General features: G+C 38.4%; 2 protein-coding genes and 1 long non-coding RNA gene across 4 annotated transcripts in view; 2 read left to right on the top strand and 1 right to left on the bottom strand.

Annotated features, from left to right (window-relative positions):
* Positions 1-3,154, top strand: part of LOC121319822 (transmembrane and coiled-coil domain protein 3-like) — a 48,482-nt gene extending 45,328 nt beyond the window's left edge. For both annotated transcript variants that reach the window (XM_041257673.1, XM_041257672.1), the window contains exons 3-4: positions 82-217; positions 2,189-3,154. In XM_041257673.1, the coding sequence (XP_041113607.1) occupies positions 82-217; positions 2,189-2,491 (439 nt within the window). In that variant the 3' untranslated portion in view covers positions 2,492-3,154. The remainder of the gene's footprint in view (positions 1-81; positions 218-2,188) is intronic.
* A 9,895-nt stretch (positions 3,155-13,049) lies between these two features.
* Positions 13,050-17,295, top strand: LOC121319821. Its single transcript, XR_005950754.1, has 3 exons — positions 13,050-13,720; positions 15,178-15,253; positions 15,814-17,295. It is a non-coding gene; the product is annotated as an uncharacterized LOC121319821 (long non-coding RNA).
* Positions 17,296-25,078: 7,783 nt separating this feature from the next.
* LOC121319818 (plexin-C1-like) overlaps positions 25,079-27,140 on the bottom strand; it is a 31,356-nt gene continuing 29,294 nt past the window's right edge. The window contains exon 34 of the mRNA XM_041257668.1: positions 25,079-26,217. Coding sequence (XP_041113602.1) covers positions 26,113-26,217 — 105 coding nt within the window. The 3' untranslated portion in view covers positions 25,079-26,112. The remainder of the gene's footprint in view (positions 26,218-27,140) is intronic.

Here is a 27,140-nt window from a genome sequence, read left to right as displayed (position 1 = left end):
CAGGTTTTGAAATTCGATTGTTTTGAAAAGCACAGCATACTGCGTTCCAGGCATGGTGAGCATTTTATTGTCTTTCCACAGGTATGAGCGTTTGGAAGATCAGTTTAATGACCTGACAGAGCTGCATCAACACGAGACCACAAACCTCAAACAAGAATTGTCCAGTATTGAAGAAAAAGTGGCTTACCAGGCCTATGAACGGTCCAGAGACATTGAGGTACTTCAAAACAGGAAATTAAATGTGAAACATTTTGTAATCTGTCAGCCGGAGGAGGAACACGGAAGCTAGCACTGTTAATTTTTTTTTTTTTTTTTGTCAGTCAAAGACACAGATGGTGATGTCTCTTGGAAACTTGAAAAATGCATTGAAACGGGTTGATTTAGTAACGTTGCAACACCACTGATTATTTAGTGTTGTCCACATTAGAAACATTACAATTTTACTTCCCTAATCACAGGTTTTTACCTAGTCATCCAGGGTTACAGCAGGACTGGAGCATTCTACTTGTCATCTCTGCTTTTTTTTTTTATTTCTGAGGATGTTTAAATTAGGGTTGTCAAGCGATTTAAAAACATTAATCGCAATTAGTCTTGAAATTAAATGTTAAACTCAGTCAATCTTAGTTTGAATCATATATTTAATTGATACAATTACTGCATCCGTCTAATTTAAGTTTGTTTTATTACTGATTCTATTAATAATAATAATAATAATAATAATAATAATAATAATAATAATAATAATAATAATAATAGTCTCGTATTAGTGAAATAAAACAAAGCTGTCATTTTGTTAACGGGGCTGTAGTTGGTAGCTATCCACTTTACAACAGCACCTGCTATAGTATCGTAATTAGCTTGATTCATGGATTTGCAGCGATCCTGAATTTCTCAGAGAGTACTCTGACGGGTTTAATTTGTTGCTGTTGTTGTCTATAGCATAACAACTACTAGAAAGTGTATTTTGAGACGTGAAAGCATGTTTAGCACGCAGGTGGTACAGCAATATTCTAAAATATTGGAACTCACTTTCACAAGTAACCCTATTTCTATCCAATGAACCATCAGAATGTTGTGTTTTTTTTTTTAAAATAAACTTTCCATTCACAAGTCCTTCAGTTTAAGTGCTTTGCTACGTAATGTGATTCCGTGACTAATTTTATATTCAAACAATGGCTACACTCATTCAATCCTGGCATGCACTCGGTGTGTTAAAATGGTGCTGCAGGAAATTAATTGTGGTATACTAAGAGGGTCAAGGCAGAGGAGTGCGATTTAACGTGTGTGCTAAAAAATTGTATCTCCAAAAAATTGACAGCCCTAGTTTAAAAATAATTATTGCCAAATGTTTTCATTAAGAGTATCTCATTGCACAGAATAATGTATTTTTTAAAGTAGTGCCAATAGGCTAGTGTTACGATCACGATTAGTGTTCCATTTCAGTGTATTTATTGAACTGCGCTCTATTTAGTGTGTTTGTATGGTTTCCCTTTCTCACTCAACAACGTGACCATAAGCATCAATAGACTCACTGTCCTATGAATTTCAAATTAAAACACATTGTCTGGTAAAAGATAGATGATTCTTAACTCCAAATCAATTTCAAAGAGTTATAATTACTATAATTATAATAAGAGACGTTTGTATTAGAATACTTTTCGGCAGTGGGATTCAATGCTATGCTCTTAAGGACTTAAACTAAGGCTTTTTACGCAGAGAGTTTACTGTTGAGATTCCAATGTTTTTTATATACTGTGCAGTGTGTGTACAGTCTGTTACAAAACTCCTCAGAATATACAGCTGGCTGATGCACTGATATTACTCTGCCCTTGCCCTAGTTGGCTTTTGTTTTTCATACTGAGTTTCATTAAGAGCAAATTGTGCAAGCACCAAAGTTGTGCATTGAGCATTAACACAAGATTTGCGACAGGGTTACAGGAGATAAGGAAGTGTATTTCTGCCTCAGCAAGGTGATGATTCTTGAAAAAAAAATATATATATTCAGAGTAACAAAAGTCATTCTAAACATAGCCAATGGTTATCTTGTAAAGTACAGTATACTGTATGTGATTTTGTATTGCTTTATACTGTTTTATGCAATCTGAAGTACAGCCCAAGCCAAGGTTTACAAACTGGTGATGGAACTGAATGCCATTTATCTCCTTTATTTATTTTTTTTCCTCATCAGGAAGTGCTGGAGTCATGCCAGACCAAGATCTCTAAGCTGGAGCTCCAGCAACAACAGCAGCAAGTGGTGCAGTTTGAAAACACAAACGCCAAGGTACTGCTGGGGAAGTCCATCAACATCATGCTGGCCATTGTCACGGTGATTCTGGTCTGCGTCTCCACCATTGCCAAGTTCACTGCCCCCCTCATGAAGAGCCGACTGCACGTCATCAGCACTTTCTTTGCTGTCGCACTCCTTGCCGTTTTCTGGAAGAACTGGGAACACTTTCAGATCGCTATTGAGCGATTATTACTACCGAACTGAAGGAAAATGCTTTACTGAGCTGATGCTGTTTTTTTTTTTTTTTAAATCTAGTTTTATAAAAAGTGCTGTACAAGCAGAGATAAATACGGTGGTATAATTCTCTGTGACGGGTGACAGTGAAAATGACAGGTGGTTCGTGTTGGTTTCCATAGTTCTGGGAGGGATTCAACAGAACAGCTAGCCAAGCGTGCATGTTCAAAATGTGGTTGTTTGTTTTTATAATAAATGCCTCTGGTGACATTGAACTGTCAGTGGCTTTTTGCTTTGGCATTTCTTCCTGACATCTGACACCATATCGTAACACAAACTTGACTTTTATCTGTAATACCTCGCCTAAGACAACTCAGTACAAAACTCAGTAAAAAAGAAAAAAAAGAATAAAACTTGACATTTTAAACCAGTAGACAAAACATTATGACATGGTACATTTTTGGGTGACCTTTTCAAAACTTTTGTCTACTGGACTGAAGTTTATTTTAGTTTTATTCAATTTGATTGAGATTTATATATGTTTTAGTAACAAACAAACAAAGTTCTGTTAGTTTTGCATTATACTATTACAATAGCTGGCTTGTAAAGTGCAATATAGCTGTGGGATTTTGGATTGCTTTTTAGTTTGCTATCTGAAACCCACTGAAATATAACCCAAGCCATCAATTTGCACGGCACGGCACAAGTATAGGTACAAATATCTTGTGATTCATAAAAATGGAAGTCGTTTGCTGTACAGAAAATGTTAATTTAAATTCAAGATGCTATTGTTTGACCCACAAACAAGGGTTTCGACTTAGAAACTTGAAGTTTAAGTTTGTACCCTAACTGCAAATTAGTCTTAATAATAAGACCTGGACTGATTTAGCGCGGATGGGGGGGGGGGGGAGGGGGATAGTTTGACTATGGTATTTAAATTCAAGATGCTATTTTTCCCCCAAACAATTTCTGTATTTTTGTTTTGCACCCACACAGGAAACCCAAACTTTAAATCATTTTTGCATATGTAGATACAGACTGCATTCCCATTTTATTTGTAAATTAAAAAGAAAAAAGAATAATTTTATGAATTTAATTGATTAATAAACAAATTAAAACAAAGCACATGTCTCTCATTTTCATGTTTGTAGAACTGAATTTCAGATTTCTTGATCAGTCTTAATTTTACATTTCTTAATACCAAATCTAAAGCAACTGTATCCTGCATGCACTCAAGAACAGCCTTCACAACTCCACTATCCACAAAGAAAAAAGCAGTGGATTTTTTAATTCCCAGCCTTTTTTTTTTAAAAAAACTGGTATTTTAAAACAACTTGTTTGTCCCATCAAGCTCTTACTGAATGGAATATATTGGAACCTTCCATTTGAAATTGCCTCAAAGTAAATCTAGTAATGGGCCATTGGACCAGTACCAAAACCCACTTTGTGGTTGATTTGCTTGAGTGGTACTGACCTCCGTGTTTAATGCTGTGCCTGTCTTGTTTAAAGAAAAGAATTGATGTGTAAAAAGTGTAATTTAATAAATACTGAGAGTTTGTAATTATTAGTAAAGTGTCATACATGCCTGTTATTTTTGTACTTTATAAATCTACTTCAGAAACACTTGTGAGTGCTATCAATCAACCAACTACACTATTTTTGTCAAAGCTAAAGTTTTATAGGCAATAAACCCCACAGGCCGCTGTGGGCATATTGTCCTACATAAATTTTTGAAATGAAAAAGATCAAATGTACTTAGTCAGCAATTAGTTTCTGTTTATAGTGTTATTTATTTATTTTCTGTCCTAGAATTACTTTTAAATTGTCAAACTTTTTGAGAAATGTTTTTTTTATTCCAATGGGCTGGTTTCACAGGCCTCCAAGCACTAATCTTGGTCTGCCTAATGTAGGTAAAGTAATCAATAATAAGGGTCTGTAAAAACCAACCATATTTGTTTAAGCCACAGTTAAGTATACTTTCTAAATCGAGAATGTTTTTACTGGGGGTAAATATGTTTCTCTGGCACAAAGACAATGTTAGCAATGTGCTTGTTCCTGTTTTACCATGTAGATGGTCAGGTTTTCATTCCTGAAAATGTAACTGCAGTATTCCCACTCTTATGATAAGATGACTGTGGTAAAACTGTGTGGTATATTGTGGTAGTTCAGCATGCTTTACAAAATGTACTTTAATGTATTGTCACTTTATGTAAAATTTTGATCAAAAATTTGATATAATTATGATTTGATAAACATTTTATAAATATTTACTGTGGTGGTTATATATATAATATATAGATATATATATATATCTATATAATATATGATATATATTATATATATATATATGGAGCAGCCTTTTGGGTTTTACTTTACTTTTGGTCCCATAATGCCCCTTTTAAAGTTATACTGAACTGACTCCATCTCATTAAACTCTTGGAAAAGCATTGATTGTGAAACAAGATCACTTTTGTTTTTTCTCCCGTAACTTGAAAGAGACGATGATTCTGTTTCATTGATAATGTTTAAAAAAAAACAAAAAAACAAAAACAAAAGCAAAAGCAGCTCCTTATTTTCAATTCAAAACAAACAAAAAAAGTGAGTTCAGTTAAATTACTTTTCCCGGGTTTAAAATCTTAATGACTCATTGCAAAAATACTAGTTTCCTCTTAATTACGATTTAATTAAATCAATGTAACGTCACACTCTGTTTGCATTCGGTTTGAATAAAAAATAAGGAGCTCCCTTTTAATACTATTTTACTTTTTTTTACATTACCAATGAAAAAGAACCAGTCTAGATCAACTTATGGGAGAAAAACAAAAGCCAACTTGTTTCACAATCAACTCTTTTCCAAGAGTTTGAATGATTGGAGTCGGCACAAAAAACAAAACAAAACCGAAAACTACGACCCCTAGTGGCTAGTTAAGCTCCCATTAACACCCGGAAGGGCTCAAACTGCTATGCAATTGGGAGTCTAATTTGAAATCCTGATTTGTACATGTTGATGGTTTATGTACATCCATTATAGTAATCTATACTATGACCCTATTTTAAACATATAGTGACATAACCAAAGATGTGGACCAGTGAACTGACTGTAGGGGATATGAGATGTATAGAACAAATATGGATGTTGCCTTGTTGTTTGAGCTAATTTTAAAGAATAGGAATTTGTTTTGGATTGTATTTTTTGTAAAATTACAAATTTTATAATTGAGAATAAATGTTTTCACTGTTTTCTCTATCTACATGTACAGTTTGTGTGTTTGTCGAGGGGGAGGGTATGAATTGTATAATTGTTCTTAATGGAATGCTGTAAATACATTTTTTAAATAAATGCTTTAAATAAGAAACACATTTTATGCAGACTTATATAAAGTCATTGCTATCTTAATAATCAGTGATAGGTTACTCTGCCGAACATCTAATCAGGGTTAATTCATTATGAACAATAAAAAAAAAACACATTTCAAAACTAATTATAAATGCTTGATATGTCAGAATAGATTTTGAGCAGAGCTGCAAGATTGCCTAGTTTTGCAGCACTGTTCAGGTTTGTCATTTCAAACACACTTGTCAATTTCTTCCTCGTCAAAGTATTTGCTATGTTGTACGCTTTAAAATGGATCTGTCCTAAATGATAAAATCCCAAAGCATAGCAAAACCATGTTTTTTTGTTTTCCTCTTATAGATTTTAGATTTATTCTTAACAAAATGGAGCATACCTTTTACTTAGACTACAATAGATTCAGCTTGAATATGCTGAAATATTATATAAAGACCTTATATAAGTAACCCAGATTCACGCTCCGCTCAGATTTAATTGTATTACTCTGGGCTTCTGACTGAGTGGCTTTCAGCGCCACACAGCTCTCAGTACAGTTTTTTTTTTTTTATATATATAGAAAAATAATGACCTTAACCCAGTATCTGTTTTGAATGGGACAAATGAGACATCAAGGGCTAGTGTTATTGTACTGTCCTGTGTTCTGTAATATTTATAAAGCTACATGGTATACTATACTTCTCTTGCTTACAAAAATCCATGCAGGTTTTTAACATTATTGTAATTACAATTTTTTTCCCCCCTATAAAAGACCAAATAAAATAATCAAACCTTGATTTCTGTACTTGGTTTGCCCTCTGCTGGTAAAATACTGAACATGAATTGCAATTCAATGGTAGAGACATTTTGTAGCGATACAGGAAAAACAAATAGTAAGCAAAATCAGTTATCAGCAGGGCTGCTTGTTTAAAGCGTGGTTCTGATAGTGTGTGAGCATTGTGGTGTTTTGGCAGTGTGTCCTCTGGTGCTTTATGTTGGTTTTAGTTTACATTATCCCATTCCATAGGATTAAACAAACACAATTTGATGCAGTGTTAGCATTAAATAATGGCACACCATTATTATAGTTTGTGTTGGCAAAACAAACCTTTTAAAAGCCACTATAATAGTGGCACCATAAATAAAATGTAATTCTAGGGTTAGTGAGGAAAAGTGCTGCATTAGGATAATGCTGCCCTGATCCCCATAACTTTTTAGGGAATCGTGTTTATGAAAAATTCCTTTCCCATTACAGTTTTTGAAGCCCAGTAAGTTGTTGATTGAAAGGATCGCTAAACCAATACATTACAAACAATCAGTGATTTGTGTGCTAATTCCTTTCACTAATCTTTTATATATTTAAAAGTGTTGTAGAATGGTAGAACGTAGAGTTTTTTTTTATTTAAAAAAGGGATTATTCTCTGAACCATGTGTCATTCGTGCTATCGGTTTTTGTTCGTCATCACATTATTCAAATTTTTTTTTTTTTGGCTTGGGAAGGTTCATAGCCACAAACCTGACTGCTAGCTTTCTTAAGTATCCACAAGGGCTTCTTACTTTATCAATGTAAGACTAAAGGGTTTAGTGAGATTACATGGTCAAGTCATCTCATGAGTACATGACTATTGAATTTCAAGCAGCCCTGGGCTTTAGACTTTTATTTTAACACAGAAAACACACATGATAAGACTCAAACAAACAGTACAAGTAATGGAGACAAAATGTATACAATACTTTGAAATTAAAAGCAAATTCCCTTATGTTTTCACAGATTAAATCTAAATATATTATTTCCTAGTTTACAGCTGTAGGTAAGTAACAGTCTGTGGCGTGTCAGTAGTGGGTGGCTTTTCCAGACGAATCAGGGGAAACAGGCACAGTCAGACTCGGGACTGAGATCCAGTCTAAACTTTTCCGTGTAAGGGTGTACTGCTTTCCACACCTGTTGGGGACACAGAACATGCTAATTTAGCCACTTTGTTATCAATCATTTTAGGAAAGCATGTCCTTCTTCATCATGGTTTGCATATGACATTCACTTTCATGGCAACAAAGTGTATCACCCACATAGAATCTTTGACTTCCAGTACAAATACAGTATGTAATATCAATAACTTGCCTTTTGGTCTAAAAGCAGCTTGTGAGCAGCTTCGATATCTGGAGCCTTGAAGCGGTCCTTAATCCATGGCCTGAAAAAGACATGAGGTAGTAATGCTTAAACTTTAACCAGAAATCATGTTTGATTCGGATTGGTAACACTGCAAGTAGCTCTATAGAAATAACTGAACAGCAAAGCACTGATGTATGCATTTGCTTCCACTTACCCAAGGATGCAGCTGTGCAGTGAGCAATCATAAAACCTGGGTTCAGACCCCCTTCACAGACCAGATATGCTGGGAGCTCGCTGGGGGGGGGGGGGGGGGGGGGGGGGGGGGGGGGGGGGGGGGGGGGGGGGGGGGGGGGGGGGTGGGGGGGGGGGGGGGGGGGGGGGGGGGGGGGGGTTCACTTACTCTCTCACCACGATAAGGTCCCTTTTTATGCACAGGATCCTTACTCTCCACTCTACTTCATTATTCTGGTGTGTAGGCAGTGATGAAGTGTTGAAGTTCATGGCTGCACAAATACATGCAAGCAAGCATGAACAGCCTCATGAGTTACCTTTGTCTCAGTGGGCCCTGTCAATAGCTCTCCTTCTTCAGTCAAGTCAAATTGATAGTTTCTTACCTGGGCTGCCCACTGTTGCTCCATAGCACTTAACTTGGTCAAAAGGAAAGACAGCAAAGTATTCATTAAACTTCTCTACTGTTGCCCAATTTAATGACAGGAACTACAATGTCTCAGAAGAGTTAAAATGTGCCCCAGGTACTTTACCTCATTCTGCAGGAGTACACACTTGGCAGGCTTCAGCTTTAGCTGTACTGTCACAAGCAGCCAAACATCAGATCTAAACAGTTTAGGTGATCCTTCTAGAGACAGCAAGAGAAAAGGCTCAGCTGTTACAAAAGTTAAGGAGCCTGGAAGCAGACATCGCTGAGTTACAGGCTGAGAGGGACAACGCAGGAGCACAGGCAGAAAATGTTCAGACAATACAGGTGCGGGAATTGGCCAAGGCCAGGTTGCAGTGAAATCTCTGGAGGTATGTTAATCAACTGTTTGTGAACAGCTGGTTTCATCTATTTAACATTTAATAATAATAATAATAATAATAATAATAATAATAATAATAATAATAATAATACATATTTTTGGTGTGAATAAAAAGGCAAAATGTGCATGTTGTTAAAATACGTCCGCTAGATGCTGCTGACATTGTTTTCTGCTGCTTTTTTCTCTTGGTTGCTCTGCGTGTTTGCCGAAGACATTAGGTGGTCCCGTGATGCTGTTCGGTTTTGGAGTTCCTGTACGAAAGGATTGGTTGTTGTTGGTTCAAAGAAGTTAGATATCTGGAACTGAAGCTTATTCAGACAAGGCAAATGTGACAAGATGTGTCGTTGTTATTGTCTGATTAAGCATTACATTAGAAATGTGGTAAAATATTACATGTCATATTTTTTAGTTTAGGGTGGGGTTTCTGGGTTGTGCAACGGTGGGAGGAAAAGAGTCATTTTTAAATACCTGAACTTTGTGAAGCTGTCACAACCATACTGCACTGCCGCAACAAATAACACAATAAAACGCATATATGAAGGGTTATATACGTTTCTGCGTCTAACTGAATATCTGCTAATATAAAGCACGTACGTCTGAAGTTAACGTGTCGTACAGTTACTGTTCCTTATCATCTTACTAGAATAGATATCTTTTATCGTTATTTTCATGTAAACGTTACATGTCTTTTAGTGTAAATCAACATATTTGGCAAACGAAGTAGCCCAGTTTACTTTGTAACTGTAGACTGACAACAAAGAAACTGTCTCAAATATTCAGGCGTTGGGTATTGATTCCTTTCGTATATCAGTTATGAGTTAGTCACGGTTAAGGCTCTCCAGACATTTATTGAAACGAATTAAGGAAAAGGAACGTTACACGCTTCTTAATATTAGCAAATGCAGCAGGTCTGTAAATGTAAAGTGTGATCGCGCTGGGCTGTTGCCAAGACAACAAATTCACTAGCTATCGCACCATATTTTCACGGGGGCTCTTGTGTCCTCATCCGTTCTTTGTTTTTATTTTCACGGGTGCTCTTGTGTACCCACATACCGTTTATGGCAGTGCATTAAGGTGCAACGTAAACTGTCTGTTAAACACTATGTGTGTTGTTTTTTTATTCATTTTGGTTGGGGATCAGTCCAGAATGGTATCCCTACGATTGCTCAAGCATTAAATGAATTTAATTAAAACTTGTATTAACACAGTTCACCGTGATTTTATATATAGTGCTTCATTTTGTGTGGGTTTTTTTTTTTTTTTTTTTTTTGCAACAGGTAATTGAGTGCCTCTGGTGTAGCATCAGATGGAGAGGTGGGGCCGGGGCCCATTATTGACAACCCTGTTGAGAGATCATAGTGACTTCTGGCTTGTTGAATCCTGTTCTGGCACGTACTGCTCCTTTACTTCCAATGATGGATTGTTTAAGTAAGAACCCTGTAGGTTTGGGAGGGTCAGATACGGAGCTTCAAAAAATACTGATTGATGAAAGAATGAAATGCGAGCACCACAAAACAAATTACAAAGCACTTAAAGCTAAACACACAAGGTAAGGCATTGATGCATAGTGCCAGCTGTTTCATTGTTATTCATTCTTTTACCAAACCTAAGTTTGTACAATGTTTTTTTTTTTTTTTTTTTTTTTTTTTTTAAGATGTCTGTAGAGTACATTTTTAGCTTAATACACAAGTGACGTTTTAGAGATCCAATGCACTCATAATGACTAATGTATTAGTTTAATTTAGGCTTTCCTAAAATTACTCTTATTGAGTAATTACTCGTATTGGTGTGTGTGTGTGTGTATGTGTGTATGTATGTATATATATATATATATATATATATATATTTTGTGTGTGTGTGTGTATATATATATATTTGTGTTTGTGTGTGTGTGTGTGTGTGTGTGTGTGTGTGTGTGTGTGTGTGTGTGTGTGTGTGTGTGTACTGTCTGTCTGTCTTTAATTTCAGCCTTACATTTTGTTTTGCAATGCTGTCCACATGATGATGGTGAAACATTTAAGTTGAGCATTGCTAAATTGTTGTTTTCTGCCAGGGCTGTAGTTCTATTTCTGTACAGCACATTTCTATGGAAGTCAGTATGCAAGAAAGAGAAGTAATGCAAGTGACCGCAAAAACATTTGTGTGCATTAAGGACCCAATTAAGACGTCTTGTAATTGTTTTAATAGGTTACAGGACGAGTACACAAAGGCTCAACATGATCTGAAACGCATGTTGGCTAAGAAACTGTGTCCATGATAAATTTCAGTTGCTGCTTGCTGAGCTGCGTGGGGAGATGTTGGATAAAACCAGAGAGCTAGAGGAGCTGAAGATGCAGGTAAAGCAGACCTGCAAGATGTAAAAAATAAGTCTGATGCATAAACTGCAGTAAAACATTGCAGATCTTTATGCACAGTTACACTGATAACCAAATAACCACACAAGTTTTTTTTTTCTAACATGTGAGATGGCACATGAAGCAAAGGTTTTTTGAAATGGCAGCCTTTCTCTTTTACAGGTCATCACACCACAGAAGCTAGAAATATTAAGAGGTCAAATTCAGCAGGAGCTAGAGGTGCCAGTGAGAGAGCGATTTAGTAGACTTGATGAGGTTAGTTGTTATATCCTGTGTTAATCATGCCCTTAACCTTTTCAAGACTTGACAGAAAGATGGCCATAGACATAAGTTGCTATTAGAAATGTAAATGATTTTATTATTTTATGCTTTCAAAAGCATAAGATACTCCGCAGTGTTGAAGCTTTCTCCTAATGCATGCCATATCAGTTTCTTATTTTGCATGTCATTTACTGACTAACTCATTTAAAACTATACTGCTTTACAGACATTTTAATTTTAGAAAACATCAATTACATAATTAGCTCTACCACCCTAGCCACTGTATTTTACTATATCATGCTACTTATGGGGACTTCATATAGAGACAGATACAAATAAATGCACGATAGTCTCATGACGATGCCATTTTCTTCCGAAATAAAACAATATTTCATGAAAGGGTTAATTCAGTTTTGTGTTTTTGTTTTTATTGTACTGTGGATTGGGTTTTCAAAACTGTTTTCTTTGTAGGAAGTAGAAAAGTACAGGTCAGACTACAACAAACTTCGTTATGATTACACATTTTCTAAAATCTGAATTTGAACACCAGGAGGCGGCACACATGTACATATTAGAAGAAAATAAAATCAGATATGAATCTGAGGTGGGTGAATAAAAAAACAAACAAACAAACAAAAAAAGGTTTCCTTTTTAACCTGATTCTGAAATGTGCCGTACTAGCAGCGATTGTCACTTCATTTTATTTGTTTGTTCTGTGATCTCTCTTTGTTTATCATTTGTCAAATTAGTTTCAGTTAAAAGCAGCAGTGTAGGTGTGGTTTTAACTTGCCATCTAACATTAAATGTGAGAAAGATAAACGTCTATACATACAGTAAAAGCTATACATTAAACCAAACAATTATACACATTCTTCAGACAAAACCATTTAAGGTTAATATATTAAGAATATTACTGAATATGCTTCAGTAAACCTAAACATTTTATCATTGTTTAACCCAATAATACCCATTTGTACTTTGAGAAAATATACTGTATGTTGTTTACGTTACCAGACATGAATTCAGGAACCAATCAAATAATTAGAACATATACAGAATTTAATACAAATAAATGAGTGGATTTTTAAAATGTAGTATGTCTGTTAATTGTACAACATTATTAATTAAGCAATTCAAAGAAAACAAAGCCCTCACATTTAGAGATATTGATAAAGTTAACCATTTATTATAGCCCAGTACCTTTTGGGGTTATTGGCCTGTTTCCAAACTCATTAAAATGTTTGGTTCACTCTTACTATTTCCCAGTGGGATAGCTCCTTTAATTTAACCCCATCTGTATAATTTGACCTCCCCTGTTGACACTGTATATATGTACATAAAACATATGAAACATTCATAGTCATATTAATTTTGATAACAATATGGGCACAAAATATATTTTAAGTCTATAAAAAAATCACTATGTATTACAAATAAATAAATAAATAAATATTTATATTACTTGTAATAACTAATGTGTTACATACAATTCTGGGCTGTTTCAAATGTCAGTTTCAAGTTTACTTGAATTTTTGTGGAATTTATTACTGCAATGTTTAAATTAGATTTCCAGATAAGAACTAGACAGAGAATACTTGAGTAACCAGCTGCTAAGCATGGCTCCTAATGCCTTTATAAACCTCTTTCTCTCCTGTTGGATAAAATCGAGGCAGGCACACTTTAATTCACATGAGCATGTATCACACTTCCTAATATAGGGTTTTAATTGATTATTGAATGTATCATAATATTGGGGAATATGGAGGCCACTTTGCTTTCATCTGTCTGATTTGTTTTTCACAATTTCAAATACTTTTTTTTATTTGAAAGCCTAAACCAACTCTGGCCCTCAGTATCCATTCCAGTCCTGATAATTGTATTTGAAACAGCTAGGTGTCACTGAACTAATTTAGGATTTGATGTAATCAAAGTCCTTGACTGGACCACAATACCTTGTTAGAAGCAGAGTGTTCCATACCTTTTTTTTTCATTGGACCTTTTTTTTTTTTTTTTTGCTCGGACAGGACTACAGTCTCATATTGAAATCCTGAAGACCACAATTGAAAGGCACAAGAAGCACATAGCAGAAAAGGAATCCGAGCTGATACGCAAAGTTCATGCAATCAGAGAGGAAGAATTTCAAAAACTTACAGCAGTTCAAGATGAAAAGTAAGATACTCAATTATAAATGCCTGTTTACATAGCAATAGCAAAACAAAATCACTTGGCTTTGTCACATATTGCTGTACATCTGTTCCTCATGGGACCGATCAATCAGAAAAAGTAAAACAGATGGTGATTGTTCTGCTTCGTTACAGGACTGACTTTGTAAATGGTGAAGTCTCTGTCCTAACCCATGCTGAATGGAGTATAAACCCAGTGAAGTGCCAGCCAGGGCAGCATCTTTCTCTGTTTCAGTGTTTCACATCAGCTTGTGAACGAGATTGTTCTGTTCTAGAAGAACCAAGTGATTCTCTCAGTATTCAATCAAACCGTTTAGAAATATTCTCTCGTACAATTTTAAGAAGTACAGAGTGGTTACAATACCTTATGTTTCTTAAAGGAACTATTATGGAACTAATGTAAGTTTGTGCACATTGTGTTTTTGTAATTTGTGTGGCAGAAGATGTAGAGATGTAGTCCTTGGTATAGTATAGGACTACATCCCCCAGTATGCCTTGGGGTTAGAATCAGAGCCAGGATGGGAAACACCTGCCTATAAAAGCAGGGTAAAATGTTTGTGTGTTGTCTGTGTGAAGCCTGGGAGTAAACTTTGTAACCTGTGTGGGGATAACTTTAAAGGTATTGTGTGTAACCCTATGTAAAACTTGTCTGTGAACAAGTGTGTTTTGTAACCGGTTAACAGCTTAGCCGTCCCGTTGTATAGTAAGGAATTGTGAAAGTTTAGATGGTACTCCTTGGAGGAGTTAGTGTTTTTGTTTTGTCCTAGTGTTTAATCTGTGTGAATAAAAGTGTGCAGAAAGTGCTTAAACTTACAGTTCTGGTGTCTGGGTCAGCTGTGTTTAAGTGTGCAAACCAGCCTTGGCTGAGGGCTTCACCAGGTTTAACCACTTTCTGCACACTTTTATTCACAGATTAAACACTGACTCAAACAAAACGCTTGTTCACAAAAGTAAGTTTTACATAGGACATACAGGGTTACACATAGTAGCTTTTTAAAATTTTCCCCGGACAGGCTACATAGTTTACTCCCAGCTTCAAACAGAGGCCTTAGTCTTCACACAAGGCAGCACACAAACATTTTACCTTACTTTTATAGGCAACCCTTTCTCATTGATTTAGGCAGGAGTTGGAAAACCAAGTTGCTGACTTGGAGCAGTAGAAAACAGTAGAGGAAGCTGCAGGATGTTCAGAAAATGAACAGTGGGAGGAGAAAATGCAGGCTGTGCAATTAACTGAAGAGTCAACAAAAAAAAGGAAGCCCAAAAACTTAGATAGCTATAAATGAATTTGACTACTCAGACATAGTCCTTGACAAAATGTCTACTTGTACTTCATCTTTCTTGAAACATTTCTTATTCTATTTTAAGGAACAAAATGCCTTTATAGTATGAATTCCCTTGCCAAAAAGTTCTGCATTAATATGTTTTGTATCTAACTTTCAGGGCCAAAGTGCAACAACAAGGGCTTCTCCTAGAAGAGCTGGAGAGAGAGAAAAATGGGAATGTCGGTCTTAGACAGGTATGGTTTACAAAGGTCTGTTTATATAATAGGTCCAGAGGTGTTCCACAAAATAACCAAAGATCTTTTTTGCCATGAAGTATTATTAGTATTTACATTTCCAAGGTTTTTAAGTCTGTTTATGTCAAACTTATACTAAGCTATGTTTATACAGGTTCCCCCACTGTACCGTTACCTGGAATATTAATTTATTACATTCCGAATAACGAACCAAAATGTATACCATCAAGATTAGATCAAAGAATAAATATAAAATGACAGAAAGCACTTGACTCTTATATTTACTTGAAACTGCTTTGATTTTTAGTGTGTAAATCTTGTAAAGTGCCTTGGGAAAGGTGCTATATAAATCAAATGTTGTTATTGAATCTACAGCAAGCAGTCCTACTGTACAATCAAGAAAACAGTGTCTATAATATGAGGGTGATAGTTCATGGTTAATTGCTATATGTGATTACTTTTACCATATGCATGAGCATGGTCTGACAGTATACACTAGTATTGGGATATCATATATTTATACAATTTAAAATATTTTATGACATTTTCTTTCTTAACAGCAAAAACATGACCTCCAAATTGAAGTGACAGCACTGTCACATTCAGAAAGCGACTTACTTGATACCAATCTGAAACTGTGTTAAATGCTGGAACGAATAAAAGAGGAAATACGAAATGCAAGAAGCCAAGCAGAAAAGGCACAGCAGGAAGCAGAAAAGTACACCCTTAATTCTGTTTTTATTACTTGTGAAATCTGCCTCGCGTTCAAACGGATGAGCCAAATACTTGAAGCATTTTTATTGACCCTAAACGAATACATTTGTCATAGAGCTGAACTTGAAGAAAAAAAAACAAAAACAGTGTAATCTAAGAAGGGCATTTATTTTAAAACTGATGTCCTTCCTCATTTAAGACTTTGAAATATCTGTCACTTTCAGTTGTTGTTGTTGTTGTTGTGTCCTTGAACATGCATAAATACATACAAGAGGTTGAGGTGATTATTGGTTTATGACAAACCTTCAATAGAAAGTGTACAGCAGCAGCTACTTTTGAAAATGGTGACTTGTGTGGATGTTAAACCAAAGTTTTAAAATCAGTTTTATTACTTCTTAATCACATTATCAACTGCACAACTGGTTATCTAATATATAGAAAAATGTTTATTTAAGTTGTACAAGCATTGCTGTTTGCTTCCTGTGGTGTGTTTCCTTGGTAAAGCAAGACAGTCAACTTGGTGGACCATGTAAGAGATTGTATCATAGGAAGTAGTAAAGGAAGAGGTTTTTTGAACCCTGTAGAGGGGAAACTTAAAGAAAAATCGGTTAAACAGGCAACCACTAAAAACATAACGTGGTAATGTTGTTAAAATGAAGCATTTAGTAACATTTCAATCAGAAATGTGGCTATTTTGTTCAATATTGTTAATTTATTTCTGTTTTATAATTCTCTCTGTGGTTTTATAGATTTCCTGCAGTTTAAAACTTACTTTTTAAAGCATTCCACAAAGTAATTGATAAATTGTTACAATTCACAGTTGGAATCTCTAGAGGTTTACATATTGAATTATTCAGAACTTGCAAATATTTAGCTAGTCGTAAAAATAGGCCTTTAAAATATTCATCAATAATCACTCACCACAGCTACAACCAAAGTGCAATTTATATTTGATAGTGAGAAGCCAAAGTTTTGAGCCCAGCAAATAATTTTTATCCACTGTCTGGCATTGCATTTCACTGACGGCAGCATTACAGTTGTACCAAAACACAGCTATTTGAGTGCTTTCACTGCATTGTTGTAGCAAATGGCAACATGTGGTTATGTTTTATGTGTCCTAACAAATTCCCATCTGCCCCTTTTTTATTTGAAGAGTTCTTGAAGATAGATGTATAGAATGGCTAGAAGAGAAACACAAACTGCAGGAGTGTTTTGCTACACTAGAAGTACTGTCAAGCCAAGGAGAAGCTGCAGTGAGCTGCACGTGCACAGAAAAAGGTGTCTGTAACTACACACACATTTTTTACAATTGGGAACATAAAAGTGCTAACGAGTGTCAATATGAATTTTACAACGAATTATAATGAGTTAGTAACAGTGAACAATTCCTGTATATCCTATTTCAATTAAAAAAAAAAAAAAAAGTTTTGTATGTTTTATGTGAAAAGTTTTCAATTATATGTTTTACAAACAGTATTGGCTTATAAAACGTAACTGTGGCTCCACGAATACATACATCTATTTTACAGGCTGCATTTCTCATTTTCTTTTTAAAGTTAATACAAATGTTAGCCTTCCTGCAAGATTCCAGGCAGGAGTTGGGCTGCTTAATTAATGTCTATCATTACTAATTTTCCTATTTTAAACCCCAATTGCATGTCTAGTGTTTTTGCTTTCTAGCAAATGTTTAGACTCTACAGTAGTGAAGCTGTGTCGGCTGAACCTGTCTTTCCTCCTCCTGCAAGCAACTACAAATAGGCGCCCCTCCGACGTTCCACACACTGCACCCGCTGCCACAGAGCCAACTCAACTCTTTGCTCTAACAGAACATCCTGTCCTGTACCTTCAACATGGCATATTTAACCCTTAGCTGTCCATTTATTCAGCGCTTGTTAGGCGCTTTAGGTCCAATTTATTTTCACACGCGCTGTTTAAATTTTTTTTTTCCTGAGTAAAACAGGTTTAACCCTTTGCATTCCATTTATTCAGTGCCTGTCAGGCATGTCAGGTACAATTAATTTTTGCACGCGCTGTTTAAAATATATATTTTTTCAGAGTAAATCCGGTTTAAAGGGCATTGCAATGCTAAGCGACATCAGTACTGCATCTCCAGCCGAGCCCCGCCCCTTGTTCACTGTATTTTTCACATACCTCTTCATAGTCATGCATACTGATAAATCTCCGACTGATCACTCGTTTTATCACCAAACTCCTCAATAATGTGATCCAAGTCATTATTTTATTACTATAACATCTCAAAAAGCTCTGCAAATATCCGTGATATTCTTTGAGTGCTGGATGTGGAAGCAGCTATCTTTTTTTTCGGCTTTTCTCGGCTCCTGTTGGTTTCACTTAGCCATTGAAAGGTTTTCTCTGCTTTTTTCCAGAGAAAAAATGACTAGAGACCTGTACTTGACGTCTTTTTGATGACGTCGGATGGGGACAGACATCGGACTGGAAAAGGAAAATTGTAATTTCAGACCTGGTCCAACATAGGACCACAAAGGGTTAATGATTTAAAATATCTCATCCAGCCTATTGGAAACTCCATTTCCACCATTAACGCCCGGCTTGAAAACCTGGAAAACCACGTGTAACAAAGTGCCCGCCCCTGTGTATATTATCTGTTATGTGTTGCGTGTGGTGTGTTTAAATGTTGGTGTATAGACATTGGTACACGGGATATAAACGGGTCTGTGTAACACGAGTGTTTAAAAATGTATATGTGTATTTAGGCACGAGGATTGCACAGCACTTCACGTGCAAGTAAAATGTAGTAATATGTGAGCACGGGGAATTGCACTTTATTAATTCACGTGCTGGGATTCAAGTGAATAATTAATTGGTAATTGAATCCCAGCACAATAGTATATATAGATGCACGTTGTCACATACTGGTGGTTGGGTGTTCGGTGAGCGGAGAATGGGATTGGAGACGGAGGAAATAAGAATAGTAGTAATAATAATAATAATAACAAAGTATCTGCTCACCGTGTTTGTCAGTGTCTGTCCGTGCACCGTTTTGTTAAGTTTAGTCTGTTTTTTTGTTTTTCTATTTATTTTGGCATAGAGTGCCGGGTCCTGTGTTTTCGTGTTTGTTTAAACCTTTTATTTTGTAATAAACCGGCGCCAACAGGCGTCTTCATCATTTCATTTCATCCGTCCTGTTTTGTGTATTTCATTCCTTTTCCTGGTTCTGACGCCGCCCACTTGGCCGTCTTTGTGACACGTGGTGGCAGTGGTGGGATTCGAACCCACGCCTCCAGAGAGACTGGAGAGGTTTTTTTTGTGTGGAGGAAAAAAAAAAAAAAGGGGGCGTCTTTGGATTACAAAAAAAAAAAAAAAAGAAAGAAATGGGGAGAAGTAGGAAAGAGGATAAAGAGGTGAGGGACAGGGAGGAGGAGTGCCGCCTAAGGGCCAGACATCCCCGGCGATGTAACCAGTCCTTGCCGGGGTGCCTCCTCTGCAACCAGGACCATCTCTTTGCCAATTGTCCCTTCCGCTGCCCCTACCAGGAGGGAGAGGAGGAACTGCCACAGAAGAGGAAGGCAGGGGACCCACCACTGTCTCCAGAGCCGCACCAGTCTCCTGCAAGCGAGGGAGAGCCGCACCAGTCCCCTGTAACAAGGGGAGACTACATGCCGCTCCCACCTCCACCACCAGGAGACTACACGCCGCTCCCACCTCCATGGGCAGGAGCAGAGCAGCAGGAGCTGCCTCTGCCTCCGCCACCTCCACCGGCAGGAGCAGAGCAGCAGGAGCTGCCTCTGCCTCCGCCACCTCCACCGGCAGGCGCAGAGCAGCAGGAGCTGCCTCTGCCTCCGCCACCTCCACCGGCAGGAGCAGAGCAGCAGGAGCTGCCTCTGCCTCCGCCACCTCCACCGGCAGGAGCAGAGCAGCAGGAGCTGCCTCTGCTCCGCCACTTCCACCGGCAGGCGCAGAGCAGCAGGAGCTGCCTCTGCCTCCGCCACCTCCAGCGGCAGGAGCAGAGCAGCAGGAGCTGCCTCTGCCTCCGCCACCTCCAGCGGCAGGAGCAGAGCAGCAGGAGCTGCCTCTGCCTCCGCCACCTCCACCGGCAGGAGCAGAGCAGCAGGAGCTGCCTCTGCTCCGCCACCTCCACCGGCAGGCGCAGAGCAGCAGGAGCTGCCTCTGCCTCCGCCACCTCCACCGGCAGGAGCAGAGCAGCAGGAGCTGCCTCTGCCTCCGCCACCTCCAGCGGCAGGAGCAGAGCAGCAGGAGCTGCCTCTGCCTCCGCCACCAGCAGAGGGTGAATGCCTGCTGGGTCCCTGTCCACCAGCAGAGGGTGAATGCCTGCTGGGTCCCTGTCCACCAGCAGAGGGTGAATGCCTGCTGGGTCCCTGTCCACCAGCAGAGGGTGAATGCCTGCTGGGTCCCTGTCCACCAGCAGAGGGTGAATGCCTGCTGGTATCACTTCCCCCACCAGCAGAGGGTGAATGCCTGCTGGTATCACTTCCCCCACCAGCAGAGGGTGAATGCCTGCTGGTATCACTTCCCCCACCATCACGAGGAGAGGAGCTGGAGCTTCCTCTGCCTCCACCTCCATCAGGGGGAGAGGAGCAGGAGCTGCCTCTCCCTGCACCAGAAGGACCAGGACTAGATGCTGGCGGTCCTCAGCAGCCCTTGCATAGGCTGCTGAGGGAAGCACGGGGAAGAACCTCCCGGCTGCAGTGGCCGAAAAGAGGGCCAACACCCGCACCCCAGCTTGTCCTGACTGCCAGCCTCGCTTCGCCCAAGGATGCCAGCCTCGCTTCGCCCAAGGATGCCAGCCTCACTTCGCCCAAGGATGCCAGCCTGGCTTCGCCCAAGGATGCCAGCCTCGCTTCGCCCAAGGATGCCTCTGCATCGCCTGGGGTTGCCCGCCGCTCTGCATCGCCTGGGGTTGCCCGCCGCTCTGCATCGCCTGGGGTTGCCCGCCGCTCTGCATCGCCTGGGGTTGCCCGCCGCTCCGCATCACAGCCGGAAGTACTGTGGCCGGAACCCCACGAAGGGGAGCTGCCGGCCACGAAGAAGGGGGAGGAGGTCTGGAGACCGCCAACCCCAGCAGCAGTTTCGCTGCCGGAGATGGGGGAGGAGGTCTGGAGACCGCCAACCCCAGCAGCAGTTTCGCTGCCGGAGAAGGGGGAGGAGGTCTGGAGACCGCCAACCCCAGCAGCAGTTTCGCCGGAGACCTGCTACCTCTGCAGTTTCTTCCCTGCAGGAAGAACGGTGGTTGAAGCCCCACCAAGGGGAGCTGCCGGCGCCGAAGAAGGGGGAAGGTCAGGAGACCACACCCCAAGCAGCCTTTCCGCTGCTAGGACTACCCTGGCAGGAGAATGCTACCCTGCTGACAGCATTCCGACCTGTCGGCCCCTGGAAGCCTCTGGTCCTGGCCAAGGACTTTGGGCGGGACTTTTGGGCTTTTAAGGGGGGAGGTGGCCATTGAGGCCATGTGTGCTTTGCACAGGAGGGGGTATATGTAACAAAGTGCCCGCCCCTGTGCATATTATCTGTTATGTGTTGCGTGTGGTGTGTTTAAATGTTGGTGTATAGACATTGGTACACGGGATATAAACGGGTCTGTGTAACACGAGTGTTTAAAAATGTATATGTGTATTTAGGCACGAGGATTGCACAGCACTTCACGTGCAAGTAAAATGTAGTAATATGTGAGCACGGGGAATTGCACTTTATTAATTCACGTGCTGGGATTCAAGTGAATAATTAATTGGTAATTGAATCCCAGCACAATAGTATATATAGATGCACGTTGTCACATACTGGTGGTTGGGTGTTCGGTGAGCGGAGAACGGGATTGGAGACGGAGGAAATAAGTATAGTAGTAATAATAATAATAACAAAGTATCTGCTCACCGTGTTTGTCAGTGTCTGTCCGTGCACCGTTTTGTTAAGTTTAGTCTGTTTTTTTGTTTGTCTATTTATTTTGGCGTAGAGTGCCGGGTCCTGTGTTTTCGTGTTTGTTTAAACCTTTTATTTTGTAATAAACTGGCGCCAACAGGCGTCTTCATCATTTCATTTCATCCGTCCTGTGTTTTGTGTATTTCATTCCTTTTCCTGGTTCTGACGCCGCCCACTTGGCTGTCTTTGTGACACCACGTCATACCATCAACAGCCACCATTCCTACCATCTCCTCAACCTCTAATCCCAGTCTCATCCGCCCATCTCTCCCCAAATGACAATCAAACTTACTGTTAGTATCCACACCCATAAACATTCCAGCCTTAGCAGAAACACTTCATCTTCATCCAGAGGATTTTCCACCGGTGCAGCGGCCTCAGAGCAATGCATTCTACATCTCTGCCGAAAGCAGCCTCATCTTCAGTTCCATCGAAATCTCCTTAACACTTCAATGTCCTATCAAAATTCTGGATGGAAAACAATTGTTCAACAACCTCCTGCAATCCCAGGAGGCACTTCATGCAGCTTAAATGTGCTCATATCCCACAATGCGCTTCTTCTCACTAACTTCAGCAGGTCTGTACTCTCTACAGCAGGCCACTGCACACTACTGATTGTAGTCCACCGCACACTGTTACAGATCACCGCTTCAGCAGATCTTTGCACTCTACTGACGACAGTCCATCATATACTTCCTCAGATCTCTACACTTTTCAACAGATCCTCTACAGTTAATCACTCCTCCCTACAGCAGATATGCTCCCTACTTCAGATCTGTTCACTACTGCAGCATGCAAAAGTTCAAACTTGCTTTAATCTACCTTTCCAATCTACAACTGCCCTCTCCAGAGCTTCCAACGCTCCAGCTTTCCTCTAATAATACTTGACAAAATAGCTAGCGTGCCGGGAATAGGGGCTACCGTACCGCTGGGTCCACCAGAGGTTTTCCCCTAATAGGCAAAGAGGTTTTTTCCACCGAGAGGCAGGTAAACACATAACAAACACTAACCCTTTCTTAACCTGTCTTCCTGTTTGTCTTGTATTGCCTTTAATTTTATTTATATATACACTACCTATCAAAGGTTTTAGAACACCCCCATTTTTCCAGTTTTTATTGAAATTTAAGCAGTTCAAGTCCAGTGAATAACCTGAAATGATACAAAGGTAAGCGGTAAACTGCCAGAGGTTAAAAAAAAAGTTTAGGTTACCAAAAACTGAAAAATAATGTACATTTCAAAGCTATACAAAAAGGCCTTTTTCGGGGAACAAGTAATGGGTTAACAACTTACAGATGTTCTGCAGCAATGGAAGTAAATTAAGCCTTGAAAGTCGATGCTAACAATTCCTAGAGGTGTCCCAACTTTTGTTGATTACTTACAAATCCTCTGTCTGTAAAAAAGCAGTGTTGGAACAGACTGTGTTACTACACCCTCTTAAGCATTATTTGGACAGTATTGTACTGCAGAAAGTAGTATATTGTTATCATAATGGCGAGAAAAAGGCAATTAACAAAGGAAGACGGACAGACCATTATAACCCTTAAAAGTGTAGGTCTTTAGAGAAATTGCAAAGAAAGCCAAGGTGTCAGTGAGTACAGTTTCCTACACCATCAAAAGGCACTTGGAAACTGGAGGAAACTCTGACAGGAAGAGATCTGGCAGATCCAAAGCCACAACAGAATCAGAAGACAAGTTTCTGAGAGTCAACAGCTTGCGTGATACGCGGCTCACAGGACAACAGCTTCAAGCACAGCTTAACGTTGGTCGAAGTAAGCAAGTCTCAGTTTCAACTGTGAAGACTTCGAGCTGCAGGTTTGACAGATCAAGTGGCAGTTTAAGAAAGCCATTGCTAAGATGGCAAAATAAGAAAAAGAGGCTTGCCTGGGCCATGAAGCACTGCCAGTGGACTACTGAAGACTGGAAGAAGGTCTTATGGACCGATGAATCAAAATTTGAAATCTTCAGTTCTTCACGCAGGGTTTTTGTATGCCGTCGAGTAGGCAGAAGGATGGTTCCTCGATGTGTGATACCAACTCTTAAACATGGAGGAGGAAGCGTGATGGTCTGGGGCTCTTTTGCTGGATCCAGAGTCGGCTACCACAGCATTTTGCAGAGCCATGCAGTACCCTCAGGTATACGCCTAGTTGGTTAGGGGTTCATCCTACAGCAAGATAAGGACCCAAAACATACCTGCAAGCTATGTCAGAACTACCTTAGAAGAAAAGAACAAGACGGTAGGCTTCAAATCATGGAATGGCCAGCACAGTCTCCAGGCTTAAACCCCATCGAACTGGTTTGAGATGAACTTGACAGAAAGGTGAAAGCAAAGCAACCTACAAGTGCAACACATTTGTGGGAACTTCTGCAACTGTGTTGGGAAGAACTTTCCGAACAATATTTGATTTCCATTGTAGAAAGAATGCCACTAGTGTGTTCGGCTGTTATATCTGCAAAAGGTGGCTACTTTGATGAGTCAAAAACTTAGATTAAATTTTGTTAAACAAAACGATTCCATGATTTCTTTTTTATCTACAATTGTTTATTTGTCCTATACTTTAATTTCAGAGTACATTGAGACATTAAACTGCATAAATTTCAATAATAACTGGGAAAATGGAGGTGTTCTAAAACTTTTGACCGTGTGTGTGTGTAATATACATGCACACACAATGTATGTATTTATTTTATTTATTTATTTTTTTGTAGTACTTTTTATACTCAAACTCCCAGAAGCAGCTCATGTTTGCTTTTTTTTAATTTTTTTTAAATGCTATAAAAAAAAAGAATAACATATTGTGTGCATTGTTCATAAAGGAAAATGTGAGATCTACAAAGTGATGGTAATAATTCCAAGATTTATTGGAATTATTTTTTTGTTCACCATGTACTTTAAAACAATTTTGGATTTTTTTGTGATCAAGTATTAATTTTGAAATATTCTAATTGATCTACATGATTTTCATCTCCCATAACAAGTGAAACATGCACATATTCAATACTAAAATATACAAGAATATGAATTCTTGTTAATGTATGTTTTGCACATTATTTAAATATTAGTACTAGATTGTATTTAAATATTTTCTAATCAGTGATGTTTTTTATAGTAAAAGCTTTATATCCTATTTAAATGTTGTGTGTTCAATACTGTATAACCTTTTTTTTCCACAACAGACACATGATTTAAAATTGTGGTATTTATTATTGTAACTTTGCGTATTATACAAATAATTACATATTGTACAACCTCCACAACAGTACATACAGGAAGTTAAAATGCAATTCATCTGTATCTACAGTAGACTGTAATCTCTCATCCAATCCCTAGGAATCTAAAAATGTACCTATTATACAAACCATGCTATCACAATGCAGAAACTTGCCAATTATGTGGTAATAGTATGTAAAAATTTATCAAAAACATTTTAGTATAGCACAGGCTACAATTAATACTCTGACACAAATCACTAATATGAACACGGTCCGGACCCAGATGGTTTGGATTTGCAAAAGTCTACAGAACTTAATACAAATTGCAGAGAGTTATGCCTTTTGCAATTGAGCGACAATAAACGGTTTACATATTTCTCTAATGTGAGAAGCTGGAGGTACATCGCCACTGTCTGGAATAGCAATCAAACATTTTCACAGACCTAACTACTGTTTTAAAAATCTTTAAAGATATAACATGTAGAGCACAAATACCTTGCTAAAAAGATGAACCTGATAATACAAAGTAGCCTTGCGACACTGCTATATACAGGGTTAGGCTACATTAAAGCTGGAAGCCAGCAGTAATGTAATGGGGTGTCTTCCTGAATCCTGACATGCTATATAAAAGAAATATCCAAATGCTTTAAGTTTAGGTAAAGGCTGACTTAGCTTGCTTTCGTTTTCCTAAAGCTTCCTTACACCTATCATCTATAAAAGGACTACAGAAGAATATTTACCATTTAGACTTGCACAGTAATATGAGTTGGTATCAAATCCTATTAAAAGTATTATGTATGGGGAACTGCTCTGTCTCCTAGAAACCGCCTCTTCCCCTTAATTCTATGTTAGTTTTTTAGCATTGTGTGTGCTGCCCTAGTTTGTGTTTCAGAATATAAATATGCTAAAGTTTTGCTTGAAATGAAAAATAACATTATTTTGTTCTAGTTAAATCACATATTTTCTCTCATTCTTGCAATAAAAATTCCACACCTGAAGATTATTCCTACACCTGAAGATTATTCCCACTTGCACGATTTCCTTTCACAGAACAAGCTCTTGACCTTCAGTAACTGTTGTTTCAGGCTGCCTGAAGCATCATTTTGTTCCAGCTTGATCAGGACCTGTAATGAACATCACAGATTAGAACAGCTGTAACAATGCTGATTTTTATTATTACAAGGTCTGATGAAAAAAGCATTCCATTGGACAAATTTCTTTCTGTCATCTTTTTTTAATACAATTAAAATCAAAGTGTTACTACTGCCACAAAATAAATTACACATAGGTTTTTCTCTAATATATGAAGATACAATTAGTGTTAGTTCATAAACAACTACAGAAATATTCAAAGAATACAGACATTTTCAGATGTTTATTATTTATCTAAAATTAGGTCCTTGAAATTTGCATCAGAAAAACCTGATTGAGATAAGCAGAGATTGTATATTATATTTGCAACTGAGGTTTTATAAAATTAATATGAATCTGTGAAATGGGCCCTCGTGTAAAAGGTCAATGAGTAATCTTTCAAAAACTATGTTAACTAGCCTCGTGTGATTTATCAGGTTGATCTATCTGAATTTCTTTTCTTACAAAGTCAAGTTTAAATGTGCTTCCGAAAATGGCTCAGAATGCATCTGAGAGCATGTACAATTGCAGAGCTTCGGGGGGCCTAGATGGGCCCCTGGCCAAAAGATTGGTTTTACCCCAGGAGTTTTGGTCAAGATGATCATTGCCACTTTCACCCATGTTTCTGTATTCAATAAACTGCTGTACTTTTACCAGTGCTGTTTTATATTGTTATTGATACACCTTGGTCATATATTTGAACTTTTGAGGTTGGGTTTGTTGTATTAACATTACATCACACACCACTATATTATTAGGTTTCCTGAGTAGTGTAATTTGAGACTACCATGCTTTGTTCAAATTTAAGAGATGAAAAAATTTAACACCCTGGATATTCACTACTAAAATAAATGTCTGTGGGGATATTTTATCACAAAGTGAAAATGGTTTACATAGAATTTCATTTTTTTGACCA

The sequence above is a fragment of the Polyodon spathula genome, chromosome 8 (genome assembly GCF_017654505.1).
Source record: "Polyodon spathula isolate WHYD16114869_AA chromosome 8, ASM1765450v1, whole genome shotgun sequence".
NCBI lineage: Eukaryota > Metazoa > Chordata > Actinopteri > Acipenseriformes > Polyodontidae > Polyodon > Polyodon spathula.
The sequence above is the reverse complement of the archived record's forward strand: the minus strand, read 5'-3'. Positions and strand labels throughout refer to the sequence as shown.